Consider the following 14,437-nt stretch of genomic DNA (forward strand, 5'->3'; position numbering starts at 1 on the left):
AAACAGACTTGACTTTTAAAGACAGAAACCAAAAAAAAGGCTTTTCTTTTTATTTTCCTTTTTTCTCCCTTAATAACAGTTCAAAGACTGAACTACAGAGAATTTGACAAACACAACAAACACATTACCAGGCAGTACTGACTGACCATTAACCCAACACACGTGCACTGTGTGAATCATGTAAAGTGTACAACCTGTTTGGATCATTTTTGTCTGAAAAATTAGAGGGTGGTGAGTAAAAGCTCCAATTTCTTTTCAAGATATAGTCACTTGTATGGTCTTAAAACCGCAGGTTATCAGATTTAAAAAGATACAATGTATGCATTATTTTCAACAGCTTTTTGGATGAGAATTTGATTGAGAAAGTGAGATTTTTTTCAACATAAAAGTACCCTGATTTGATGTAACTGGGCTGCATTCAAGAACCCACAGAGTTATGAACCCATAGAAAGTAGTAGGGCTGCAAGCCACACAGAACAGTGACTCAGGATTCTGTTTGTGGTTAGAGGCGAAGTAGAAATGGGTGGGAGGTGACTAAAGCAGTGCAATACATACGTGTTTGTGTAAAGGTACTTAATCAAAATCTTATCTTTTCTACATAAAATTTTGAATTGGCCTTGGTGCCCTTCAACTTGGTTCCAACGCCCTAACATATTTAAGGCATTCAGGCCAATTAACCTTACCCATAAAAAGGTAAGGTCTAGCCCGATGGTACATGCCCAATCAGTGCATCAATTACCCCTAGAACTGTTGGGTCTGACATCCGCTCCACTCCCACGAACCCCACAGAGAAACAAGCCTTTTATTGCCATAGCCTCTACATGTTAATAACAGGGCATGAACAGGGATGTGAACCGCATGATCCTTGGACGCTGATCAGGAAATATTTGCATCTTTTTTTGAAAATCGGCATGGTTTTCGCCACGAAACTGAGGACCGACACCTTGCTGATTCCCTGGTGGCAAGGTAGGTTTGCTAAGTTATATTTTGAATGCTATTTATGTATGAAACCGCGCCAATGGCTGAACATGTTCGGGATAGAATTAGGGAATCGTTGGCAGTACGTTTGGTAGACATGGGACGAGGGTGTTGAATGTACCGCATGAATATGCAAGATCGATATGGAATTTTGATAAGCCCTACAAGCGTGGTCGTACGCACGTACATGCCTGTGTGTAGATCGAGACATACATCATGTAGCTGTTGTTGACTTGCTTAAACTGCTCCAGCATTATGCGTGCAGTGCATCGGTGAGTGCGAATGATGAGCTTGCGTGTAATTGCCATGAGGTCACTGTGACATCACCAGCTAAGCGAAGCACATGCAAGACTGGGTCAACCAATGAACATCGTTCTAGCACTGTGCCTATCTGTTACAGTACCAATGGGGAAATTTTTGCTGTGTTACGCATATGTATAACTATCAGCACTCCCTCTCGAGTTATAATTATCCTACGAATACATTTCATTCAAAGGCAAATAAGTCTATGATGGAGTTCAATGAATTTGGGCAAAACTCAAAATTGCACTGAACAGTGCTAGCTTGGAATGACATTGCTGAATCATGCAATTACCTGTTGACATGGATTATGAGAGTGAGCCCTTGTCGCCTTTGGCGATGTAGATGGTGAGCTAGGGCTTGTATATGTATGGCATTGGGTCACAACTGGTGGAAGACCTGCTTCCTCGTGTTGTTTTCGCACATACTCCAGAGCATCCTCGATTGGCATAAGTCCCTGCTTCACACGGATCATTACCCATATCTGCTCGTCAGTGCTAAGCTGGTACTGCAACGCCATGTTGAATACTCTTGTCAGCCCACACAAGACAGTAGGCTTAGCTCGGAGGCGTGAACGTGGTTTTGGCTCTTGTGTCCTGCCCAGTAGCCTAAGTGGTTGTAGGAATTGACTTCGTACACCGATCACATGTCATACAGACCAACCGAAACAGGAATACATCATGTACTTCGTCATCTAACATCCAGGCCAATGTTGAGATCCTGTCTATTCGTGTCAGCCTGTCACCGTGTCAGGGCTTCATGTTACTTGATGAAGCAGAAAGGTATTTTGCAGCGGTGCACAAACAGCAGTAGCTACATGGTACGTGTAGTATCACTTTCGACATGTGAGTAAGGCTAAGACGGCAAAGCTTGCCCTCTTGTCGACATTAATCAAGCACTTCCTGCCGGCCTGCAACTAGACTGTGCGCTTAGTTGCGAGTATTTCTACTCATCATCCGACATAAAGGTGCGCGTCGCGAAGACTCACTTTTCCAACATTAACACGTGTTGGGAGTTAATGGACGCGCGTCGGAGACCACTACGTCATAGTAGAACAGCCAATCAAATAATGCATAGGCCGTGGCGTCATCCAGAACTCGACTAGCTGGGTCAAGCTCATTATATCTAACTCTATGGTAGCTGCACGTTTCCGCTACATATTTCCAATAGAGAGTGCACTCTAGGGGTGTAGACCACTAATTCAAGTGAGAATTTCTGACCATCTCATTAGCATTAAAAGTGCTCCCCACACAGTATCTTTTGAAAAAGGAGATTGTTTGGCCCCCAAAATGGTGAGATTGTGTAAATCGTCGCCAGGATCAACTCCCTGGGTCTTTGAGCTTTCATATGAGGGCAGAAGGGCTGAAAACTACGATTGAAAAATGGTCCTAAGTGCCCAAGAAAGTTGAGGGTTGCCACTTGAAAAATGGCTGCAATCAGACTTCGGAAAAATCACTTTTCGGGGGGTGATTTTGTTTTGTGGGAATAATTAAAAATGTAATTGGTTAACCCGTAAAAATTGAAAAGAAATTGAAAGATAAGTGACCAGACAAGAATTTCATTTGTGTTTCAGAAATCTCAGGGATGTTGGCGTGCATGCTATTGGGCCCTGAACGGTGCTGATTTTACAGTTTTCAATGGGGTTTGAATTAGTGGACTGGACCCCTAGGGTTGCACTACACCAAATACGCGGCCATAGAAAACAGTGCAAAATCGGATCGAAATAGCGCCGCCTGTTGACTCTCGTGAAGAGGTTGACGTCCGTTTTTATCACTGGAAATTCAAGATTATAGCCAGAAGATCACTTTTCGTTTCAATTTCATGGGGGTTAGCCATGAAAAAAAATTTATTCGCATTTCAAGGAAGATACTCCCAAAATAGCAGTAAAACTAAGCGCTCATTTCTGAATGTAGCCGCCCGCCTCTATCCAAAATAGGCCCGCAATTTGGGGCTTTTGGTGAAAGAAACACCCCGAACTGGAAATTATCAGTACCGAATTCGGGATTTAAAGAAATATTTCCAAGATCCCTTCTGGTTATGGTCTGTCTTATTGTAAAAATCCCGTGGGATCACAAAATATTAATGAGCTCGCGCCCAGAAATACAACCATTTGGTGGAATGCACCCCTAGCAAATGTAGGCCAGAAATATGTCCGCCAAGCTCATTAATGAAAATTATAGACTCAAAATATTCTATATTAGAGAGTCCTCAGAGCCATGGAACCGGGGAATTGAAGAAATATGACTATGGACCGCTGGCCCGGACTCAGGGCTTCCAATTCTGAGCAACTTGGAGGCACTCGCCGGGTCCAAAAGTGGCACTATTTGTCAGTTTTTAGGAGTGATGCATTTTCAAAATTGCTTTTCGGGCAGTGAAGTGTCCTTCGTTCTAAGGGTGGTTTGCTTTTGGTGAGAATTTCTCAAAAATTCATCAGTCAAACCACTAAAAATTGAAGGGACAATTTTAAAGAAGACATGTCGAAAATAATTTTCTCTGTCTGGCCTGGACTACGAGGTGCTCTTTGTGACTTTATTAGTACAAACAAAACCAAACAAAATAATATATTGTGGCGGGACAACTGACACCTTTTTGTGGCGGACCAGCAGACTGGTCTGATCGGAGATGGAATTGACCTGGCCTAACCCCACAAATATATTTATTTAACCTTACGCAAGAATGAGCAAGGGGGGATATCAGTTAACTAACGGTGGACTATGCCTTTGGGGCTGTTCGTTTGGTGGAAGTTTACCACTGCTCTGTGATTAGGTTATTGATCCCAATGTCAATAAAAATTACACTTAATGTCAATACAAGTGATACAGGACTGACTAAATCTCACGGTGATTTCTACGGCAATTATATGATTGGTTTATTCAGTGTCAGTACTCAGTTATCCGTTATATACAACAGCAATTAACTTTATACAAAATCATCCTCAGGGGGAGGTAGTCCTACGTGGTCAACTGCACCACGAACGTGATTAATCAGCCTTATCCTTAACTTACACCAGAATAACCCTCACGGGTGATCAGGGTAAACCTCACAGCGATCAGGGTAACCCTCACAATAGCCAGGTAACCCTCACAGTGATCAGGGTAACCCTCAAGTCTTAATAAATAATCTACCGATGGCTTATAACTGATAAGTCTTGACCGCACAAGCAAATACAACCTTCGTAATTATCCAACACAACAGGGTAGACTTATACAACAATAATCTGTACTGCCTTACAAAGCAACACAGTTCCCAAACTGCAAAGAGGTTTAAGGTGACTTAAATAACCCTCACCCACTTCAAGTTATTATGAAATAACACAGGTAAGTTGACTAAGAAGGCGATTATAATAGTCCTCACCAGACTCTAACGGAGACCTGCACCCAGTAAACCTCAACGAGGAAAGCAAGCTCCCAGACCAGGACTGCAACCAACCGTCGCTATGCCACCAATCATGGAACAACGGCACACAATCCGTCTCGTCTAAGCTCCGCTAATTCCCCACTTATCGGGTTCACTCGGGTTCCCTAACCCTATAATCTACCACTTCTTAAATAAACGAGATTGTCTAACGATTCTCCAATCTTCAAAGAGATCTGACATAATCAGCAGCTCCGGCAACTGAGAACAAGCACCACACTAACCGATCGTACCAGGTGCACTTGAAGTAGATCCCCAACCACCAGCGGTCGTACGTCAGATTTACACTCGAAACTCATAAGACAAAACAACTCCACAGAGCTCTGGTTAGCACGCTGCCATCTTGAGAAGTCCTGGCAACCACGTAGCAAGCACCAAGACCCTAAGGTAATGCGCGCCTCTGATTAGTTGCCGCGGCATGTTTAATGCATGATTTAGACAGCCTGAATTATTAATGACCCAGACTAAACACAAGTGTGCGCAGCCACCTCGTTTAGTCACAATATACATATAACGAAACTAATATATAAAGGACGAAAGTGAAATAAATTTAAAACGAAACAAATATGTTTAAAAGGACGAAAGAAGTATACGTAGAACGTAACTAATACATGAAGTACGAAACCAATAGGACAAAGAACATTTAAATGACAGTGGTGATTTATATACGACAAAACTCATAAACTACGAAACTAATAGAGAACAAAAATGATACATAGGACAAACCCAATATATATGTATATAGGATGATGTACATATAGGATGAAAGTAAAATATATAGAACGAAACTAATTTCTTGAGCATTCCATTAAGTTGGTTGCAACTTTTGGAGGGCATATCGACAGGCAGGCGCACTAATTTAGACCAACCCTTTTTATTCTCTTCTGTTCTTTTAACAATATTTACATCAAGGATACTAATTAACTTGATGAAAATTCATTGGCAGTAATCTCGAAGGTGCTTCTGTTGCAGTTAAGCAGTATAGCAAAAACTGTGCTAGGATCTAACAAAAGAATTACAACTTCCTCACTGACATTTGTAGGATGAAAAACAATGTTAAGGAAAAAAAGCTTGCAAATGTATTGATAAGTTGTAACTCCCTAAGAATAGATTTGATTAGTGACAGAATTTGTTTCATTTATTTTATATACATATTTTTTTCAATAGACAATATGTCGAGCCAAGTGCATGTCGGTAACGCAGATGGCGAATTCCTGTCCGATCCAGACTACACTTTTCTAGCGACTTATCACAATACATTAATCCGCGTATCACTCACGAAGTGATATCCCACAATCAAGAATTTAATTTCGTTCTAATTCACCATTCAACCCAACGAAATTACATTTCTTGATCATTCCACATCACAAGTTGGTTACAACTTTGGGAGGGCATACCAACAGGCAGGCATGTAACGAACGGGATTAATTATTATCTAAAACGTTTAGTTTGGGTACACTGATTCTTAACGTACTGTGGGCTTTAAAGTCCCAAGGGTTGTGAAACCTTCAGTTTCTCTTGTAAGGCCTTTTTAATGTATATATCTTTTACCGTTTCAGACACCCAACGCCCATGTTTCTTGGTTAATCTGTCAGGGATTCCTTTTTTGACAGTAGTAGTAGGTAGAAGACAGTTTAGGACCAACCCCCTTTTCCACTCTGCTTTTATGCTTCACCGCCCACACACACCAGCGCCGGGGCTTTCCCATTTCACCCACTTTGACCTTTGACCCCGGCGCTTCCACTCTCGCACAGGCCTAAACCGCTCGTCCACAAACCACCTCGACCTTTGGCCCCGACGTAAACAACTCGAGGCTCTCAAACAAAAAATGGGAATTCCCCTTTTCTTCCCTCCTACTTGAAGCACTGACTTTACAACCACCTTAAATAAACGAATGATATAAAAACCATGTCTAGCCAAACCTACATCGTAACCGACGACCACGAGCGTCTCAATGCCGACAACTGCGATCCCAACGTCACCTTTGGCCCTTTTGACCCGAGTAAATAAATCATTTCAAAACCCGTGATTAAAGAAGGCCAACACGCCAATGTGTGCAACTCGGCTATTTTTTAGCACCACAACGGCCAAGATAAACGCCTTTTGATTATGACGACCGAACCCTGTGATGGCATAAACCCACTGTATAAATACGGCACTTGAGATAAAACGCCGGAAAATTTAGTTGGGCGACAAATCTGCTATCAAATACAACAACCTACCGTGGAAATAATCGATCACATAAGTGTAGCTGTTTATAGGTTCATCGAATCTCAAGCTGCCATCAAGTCTAACATTCCGTCTAATACCATAAATGCCTACAAAGCCAGTCGCGATATTGTTGATTTGAACAAGATCGAATACGTCGTTAAACCACCTTACACCGACAAGCATTGAATGTACGTTAAAATACATCCCTATGCTTCCCTATTTGATCATCGAAAAAGACCCATTGATTTGTCAAATATCGATAATTTATCAATAAGAGATGTAACGCGCAATCTTTTATTTGTCCAAAAGACGTATACTACGGCACTCACGGTTCAATGTCATATGGGGTGAGTGTTAGGTATAAAGTATCGGCGGATATGTTGAAAATTAGAAATGACAGCCTTATTTCAAATAAGTCTGTGCTACAAGCATTTAGTGAATTTGATTCTGAAGATGAATTTTAGGTCTGAAGCTTTGAGAAAAAATGAGATTTTTTTTATAAGCTTTATATAAAATCAGAGATGAAAAAACCAAGAGAGAAAAAAAAACAAAAAACAACGTCAATTGTCACTTTTGCAAAAACGTAAAAACGTCTGTTAATGTGATAGACGCCTGTGATTCCAAATACTGTATAGACTGTAACTATATTTGTTCGTGTTAAGGATTGTACACATTGGAACGGATGCACCGAATGTTTGATTGCCAAAAATGTGTCGAATGCGACAGCTGTTATGATTGCGCGGATTGTGACAATTGTATTAAATGCATTGGTTGTTCTAATTTCACTTATTGTGTCGATTGTATGGACCAGTGGGATAAAGAGTTTTTAATATTCTTTGGCGACCAAAATAACGGGCATTACAGAAAACTGAAATTAATTACACCAAATGATCCCATACCAAAGTAGAAAATGAATTGGACATTGATTTGAGAAAAATAGGCTTATCTCAAGAAGCTGAAATTAGAACCGAAATGGAAGCTGAAGACAAAGAATCTGAAGAAGAATACGAACCTGAAACCGAAGAACCTGAAACCGAAGAATCAGAAGACGAAGAATTCGACGAAACCGAAGAAATAGTTTTTCGATCTAGCTCGACAGGAGGGCAACCTCCAGGTTTTGTCGAATGTGCGTTGGCCCTCGAGGACGAAGGTAGGAATTTTACACGCCGGCAATTACAAAGCCAGATTAAAAAGCCCTTATTTAACCACCTTGAATAAAGGACTATATATATAAAACTTAATATTATAAAACAATGACAGATCAAAAGATTTACCAACTAACTATAATAAAAGTTACTAGGCCACCAAAGTCATCAGAAAACACATGTCCACACGAAACAAAAATAATAAGAGATTATAAATTCGTATGCCGGAATGGGGATTAATATTTTGTCAGATTTATTTAAACGAAGTGGAAAACGTGGGTGGCAAATACAACCAGCATTTTGTTTATAAAAAAACGAAGCGAAAGTTGAGTAAAATGTTAAAATAATTAAACGTTCAATTGACACATGATCAAGCGGGCACCATAGAATACAAATTAAACTGAGTTTTAGCGGGTAAGATTTCTCGATGCAAACCACTCAAGGCCCTAATAGCGGTCTCCTACCAAGACGTTACAGGGGAAGCTGAATCAACCGTTAAAGACTTATTTCAAATCTCAGAGAAACACTGGAACGACGCCCTCGATAAATTTAAACTTGCTGAACAAGATTTTTAAAAACACGTTCAGTAAAGAAGAATTTGAACGTCAAGCAAACGAAAGAGCAGAAGCGCTAGCCAACAAATGGGTGGCCGTTTAAAAAAAAGACCTTTTGAAAAAAACTTGGTGAGTATGTTTTACAAAGTCCAAGAAGTAAAACCAACGACACCTCCTTTTAAAGCGTAGTGCAGTAGTACATAAACGCATACAAAATAAATGGGAGCTACCTTTAGTCAATTATCGATCGTATCAACAAGGACAACTGGTTTTTAGCTGAGTTTCCCAATTTAACCCACGCGTATAAATTACCAAAAGTCACGACAGACGAAGCCATTAATCGCTGGGTAACCGAGCCGATTTCGTTCTACCAAAATCAATTTAATTTCGCGGTGTATTCCGCAACGACGGCCTGCGGGGTAGGTTTTGATCTACTGACCGATTCCAATCCGTACGTATCGGCTTTGTTCAACTTTCACGTATATTACACCGTGCGAAAAATATCATACGACTCCGTGATGCCCATTCAGACTGACGACGTATTTGACGCATTGCACAACAATTACGACCACTGGAAGTTTATAGACACTTGTCTACTGTACGACGTAGACCCAAATAAGCCCTACAAACAAACTAGAAACAAATTATCAAACGGGTTAGGCACGGCTTACTACTACGACAACGGTTATGTACCAGTGTCTGGTAAAAACTACGATCCGTACGACTACACGTAGCAAACGGCAAATACGCAGGTCTACTTACATGGGTTTTGGTTGGGCTAAACCGCCTAAAGGCTCTGGCCACGCAAGTACTTATACGGTCCATTGGACTCAACAGTCAAACGCCGTCACTCTGGCCTGGTGGGATTTTATTCCTAACAAGTCTAGGTTAACGGACGTGGAAATTACAAAAGTAAACGAGTCTATTAGGGCTTACGTCTACGCGTTACTGGGCGCACAAGCTCAAACCAAGACCAGCGTTTTAGCCCCTGGCACCGGGTTAGATGCGCAGCGACAATTTATTACTATCGTGGAATCTCTAATGAATTCAGCCTCCGATCTCGAACAATCGATAAACCAATTTCAAGATGAGTTGCAATACGCCAAAACGGGTTTGTACTTGGTGCCGTCGGCACGTTTGAAGGATACAACAACAATTTGCAGATTGCAACCGAAGACGTGCAGACTGGTTATGTACCGGGTTTAAATTTGCAGACTGAGGTTGAAGATGATTTTGCGCCGAGCAAACCAAAGCAACCAGAACTTTTACCTGAACCAAAGCAACCGGAACCTTTACCCGCTCAACCACCGTCAAAAACTGTTAGACATTCACAACGAAGAAAAACTGTCTTTAACCGTAAGAGCCATTGCTGGTTTCATGTTGTAAACCTACCTTAAACCTACTTCACCTGCTTACACATGTCCTCTGCACATAAGTCAAAATCAAAACACCCGCACCAACAACAAAGTCCATACGTGCTCGGCGACCCAACCAACCGCTTTACTCGCCACGTTAAAGATCGAGCTCAAAATACTGCCAATGATTCCGGGCAAAGCGTCTACAGGTTTCAAACCTAGTTTCTTCAATACGTTTGCCATATTTTGTAATTGACGTTTGATCCAATCGGTTACGCCTCCTTTACTCGGTGGCTCACCTATTGAATTTTTGTGTCTATTTGGTCTAACTTGCCCTGGTTTAAAATTAGTTCCCATTTAACCGTTTGTAATGACTGATCTAAAGCGACGAGTTCTCTGTAATTTAGCCCTTCTGTTTGGGCTTCTTGATCTTCAGTAAGCTCCTCTATGATGTCACTGACTTGGTCAGCTTCTTGGGGGGGGCTCCTCCATCTCAATATTTTCAGGTTGAATGGTTTTTAACTCTGATTCAGCTTGTTGCAGTTTTCGTCCATAATCACTAAATCCCGGGACGTTTCTAATAAAATCTCTTGCTGAGTAATTTTCATCTCCAGTATAACTGGCAGCTTTAGCATCTTTTACGATTGTATCAAGACCAATAAATAAATCTGGTTTTCTTTTGACGGTTAAGAGCACATCGCCAAATTTACCATTACCTTTGAAAAATAAACCTTGACCTCTGCGAAATTCAAAATTTTCATAATGAATAAGTGGCGGTACATCTGTTCTGCCAGCAAGTTTGAAATATTCATAAAAATCTTTAACAGATGGATTAATTATAAATATCGTTCTCCTTCGTTCTGATGTGTCGCCTGTAGGTTCTACAAAAGTCGTCTCTTTTTGCGTTGCATCAAAGGTATCGTCCCATGTCATGTCTTCTTTATCGGCTTCTTCTTGTTCTTCTAGGGGTATATCATTTGGGTCAAAATGGACTGGTTCAAATCCATCTTCAGCCATTTTACTTTAACTCTTACTTAACTTTAAAATAAATGATTCAAACTTTACTTTAATTAAATACCGAAAGCTACGTTTGCCGGTGGTACTCCTTTTGACACCAACCAAGCCTCCGGCCATTTTAGCAATGTCTTCTACCGACAATCGATCCAAATCTGGTGATTTCATTTGTAGTAGTTTTTTTTACATAGCATGGCATATCCCATGGAGATTGCAGAGACAACCGATTCGTGGTAGATCGTATTGGCGATGTTATTTATGTTACTCATTTTTATTATATAGTGTTTTTAAATATACGGTTTTTAAACTGACCTTACTCCATGTCTAAAACTTCTTGGTCGCTTGCTTTAGGTTTTAATTTTTCAAAGGGTTCACCGGGCTTCTTTTTAAAGTAAAACGCAAGTACAATTCCTCCGACGACTAACCCGCCCAGGATCAAGTACTGGTTATCGATGCACACCGCGTAGACCTTACTCGTTGTTCGGCCAAGCATTTACCTTGCTCAACACGTTTAGGATTTTTAACTTTGGTCTTAGTTACTGTCTGTACCTGCGTTTTGGCTAGAGTCTTTGCTGGACTGCTCGTTGTTACTTCTGTCTCCGTCTTTTACAATAAACGGATTTTGTGAAACTCCAAATGTTTAGTCGTAATTAAGGTTGCTACCAGGGCCGACAGGTAGACACCGTACTTGTAGCAAAGTTCACTTAAAAATGCCCCATTGTCGTTTAAGTCCTTAGTTAATGCCTCTTCAGATTTCAAATCGACGTTGAAACCCAAAAGTTCGACCGGAGTAGCTATTCCTAGTAAACGTGCGTGTAAACTGCAAATCGAGTGACCCAAGGTTTTCCCGATCTCTTTGCCGAATTTGACTTCGTACAAATGAAACTAACAATTTTTTATTGTTATTAAACTAAAAATTACTTATAACAAAAAAATTTCAACAAATCGTAGCTAGTTTATTCTAGCTCATCAGGTAGCTTATTGAAGCATGTAATTCACCAGCGGCTCGGTGTTTAAAATCAACTTGCTAAACTTTACGTCCTTCGGATGCCTTTTAATCGAGTCACGTTTTTCATTGGGTACTACGTCATTCTCGTCTAAACATTGGTCAAAACTATTCTTGTCCTTACAAAAAAAAAAGCCGTGTTCTTGTGGTAGTCATTGAGCACAGAATTGAATTTTTGAGTCAATAACCGACACGAATGCAAATAATGCCTTCCACTGAAAGCCATCTTACTCAAGGCACACGTACTATTATTCTTTGATTTCTTCCTGTACTTGATAAACTGATCAGCGGCGCAGTCGTCGATAATAAACAATAAACAAGGTATGTAAACCGTCAAACATTTTTTGATATAATCTCTTCGTTTAGCTCTAGCTTTTCACGATCTAAGTCGCATAAATAAACGTCGTCATCGGTGTAGATTCATAGCCGCTCTAGGTAAGTTTTATTCTTAAACGAAGTCGGGCATATAATTAAAATTGCCTCAAATGCAAACCATTACTCAGTTTCCAATAAACCAAGCACCCACTTTCTTTTACCTGACCCCGTTTTACCCGCAATTAAGGTGCAATGCGGTGATTTATACATCTGGTTCATTTTAAATTAAACCCGATTTATTTAACTCTACTTGTTTAACTAGATTTAATACACTAGACTCTTGAAATTACCGTCTCCAACCGTCAATTGCGTGTCCATTACCAAAAACACATACATCGTCAAAGGCCCCGCCGTCTCTGCCTGTCCTTCCATCTGCATCGATATGTCAACGCCACCCCCGAGAGGCCTACCCGATCCGTGCGCCGACCTATTGTCGTCAGAACTACTAAAAACGAGCCAGAGCCCGTACTTATCTTTCAAGTAATCGGCCATGTCTACTCCGGTCAAGTTTAATTCTTTGGCTACCGCTCGAGCCGATTCAGTTTCAGAGTCACCGAAGTACTTGTTGATTTCGTTCAAATGCTGATATTCGAAAAGTCCCTGCGAATAGAATTGATTCGGCTTACCTTTGACTGTGACTACAGTTTTACTTATATGTGGGTTGTAAAATCTCTGGGGTTTTTCACGGTCGAATCTTTGAACGGAATAAAAACGCCTTTCAAACTTTTAATCGTCTGGTCGATGCCGATGTTCCATAAAGTGTCTGATTTGTTTACCGCCTCTTTCTTCCAGGAGTGTATCCTGTCAGATCAGTAAAGATCGAATTAAGACCATTAAGATCGAATATATTTTAGCCCTAATGCAAACGACTTCCGAAATAACCTTGCCCCCAAATTCATCTTTCATTTTGCCTATGACTTTTTTGTCTTTGGGATCGTAAAGTTTATGGTCGGGCGGGTAGTTACTAAAGTCAAAGAAGTTGCTCTTTTTACCCAAGTAGCCGTTCAAATCGTCAGTTTGAATCTGGACTAACAGAGAATCAGTGTCTTTGTAAAGTAAGCTTATTTTGTCGCCGAAATTAGTTTTTAGTTTGTTATAATTAGTTCGTTATAATAGAAATCGTATATTAGAGTTTTAGACAAGTCGAAGACGCTTACGGCACAGTAAATCGTGTTTACGATTGTTCAGCTTGGTCTTTACGCGATACATTTCGACAAACGAGAGATCACATTCTTTAAAAGGCGTACTCGATTTATAGTTCGGTTTAAACGTTAATTTTTTTGTATTTAGTGACATCCAGCACGTCCCTCAATATATGGCCGTTGATTCGAGATCTGACATTTTCCATCGTCTTTCCAAAAACTGAATTGTTCATTAATTTGAAAAAGTCTTTCTTAAAATCGGATTTGACTAAATTGCGCAATTCGGTATTTTTATTGATGTAGCTTTTCATCCAAGGCGCCTGTTTAAACGACATTACGCGGTGAACTTGTTTTAACTTGAGGCCGAGTTCCAGGTACTTTTGCAACGTGCAATAATGCACCACGTATTTATGTTTAGTGCCTGAAGTGGCCACGAGTTTGTCTACCGAGGTTACTTGCTCTCCGTTGCTAATTAAATGTTTTTTCGGGTGCCAGTGAGAAGTCGTTGTGTGGTGGATGAAAGTCTTGCGGATATTCCAAAGTGACATCAAACATACACTCAAACGTACACGCGAATCTAAAGAGGGTTTCAGCGGAAGTTTAGAAATGAAATCAGCAGTAAACTTGTCTAAGTCTTCAGCCCACTGAAACTCGCCCATGGGTAACGATTGCGACATGACCCAGCCGTACAAATTGTTGGCGTCTAGATACAAAATGTGTGACTCTGGCTGATTCGGGTCGTAGTCTGGTAAACTTGGATTGTTCGCCTTGGCATAACGCTTGGCACCCACGCTCGAGATACCGCCTCTTTTAGCCCTTTCAAAGAACAGGTGCTGGTCTATGTCGGTCAATAGTTCCAGTTTTAAGCTCGAGTGCTTTAGCAGAGCGTCCCTCGATAGGCCCGATGATGTGTAATAGTTGGCCGGCCGGGTCAAGGCCATAA

The 14,437-nt window shown here is 40.8% G+C and overlaps 1 protein-coding gene across 7 annotated transcripts in view; it reads right to left on the reverse strand.

Moving 5' to 3' along the window:
- LOC110987750 (uncharacterized) overlaps positions 1 to 2,310 on the reverse strand; it is a 523,067-nt gene extending 520,757 nt beyond the window's left edge. For all 7 annotated transcript variants that reach the window (XR_015425693.1, XM_087138265.1, XM_087138261.1 and 4 more), the window contains exon 1: positions 1,574 to 2,310. Coding sequence is in view for 6 of the 7 variants with exons in the window: in XM_087138265.1 (XP_086994391.1) it covers positions 1,574 to 1,798 (225 nt within the window). In the remaining variant the exon portion in view is untranslated. The remainder of the gene's footprint in view (positions 1 to 1,573) is intronic.
- Positions 2,311 to 14,437: the final 12,127 nt, after the last annotated feature.

This window comes from Acanthaster planci, linkage group LG06 (assembly GCF_054643075.1).
Source record: "Acanthaster planci isolate LZ-2023a linkage group LG06, COTS_SCS, whole genome shotgun sequence".
NCBI lineage: Eukaryota > Metazoa > Echinodermata > Asteroidea > Valvatida > Acanthasteridae > Acanthaster > Acanthaster planci.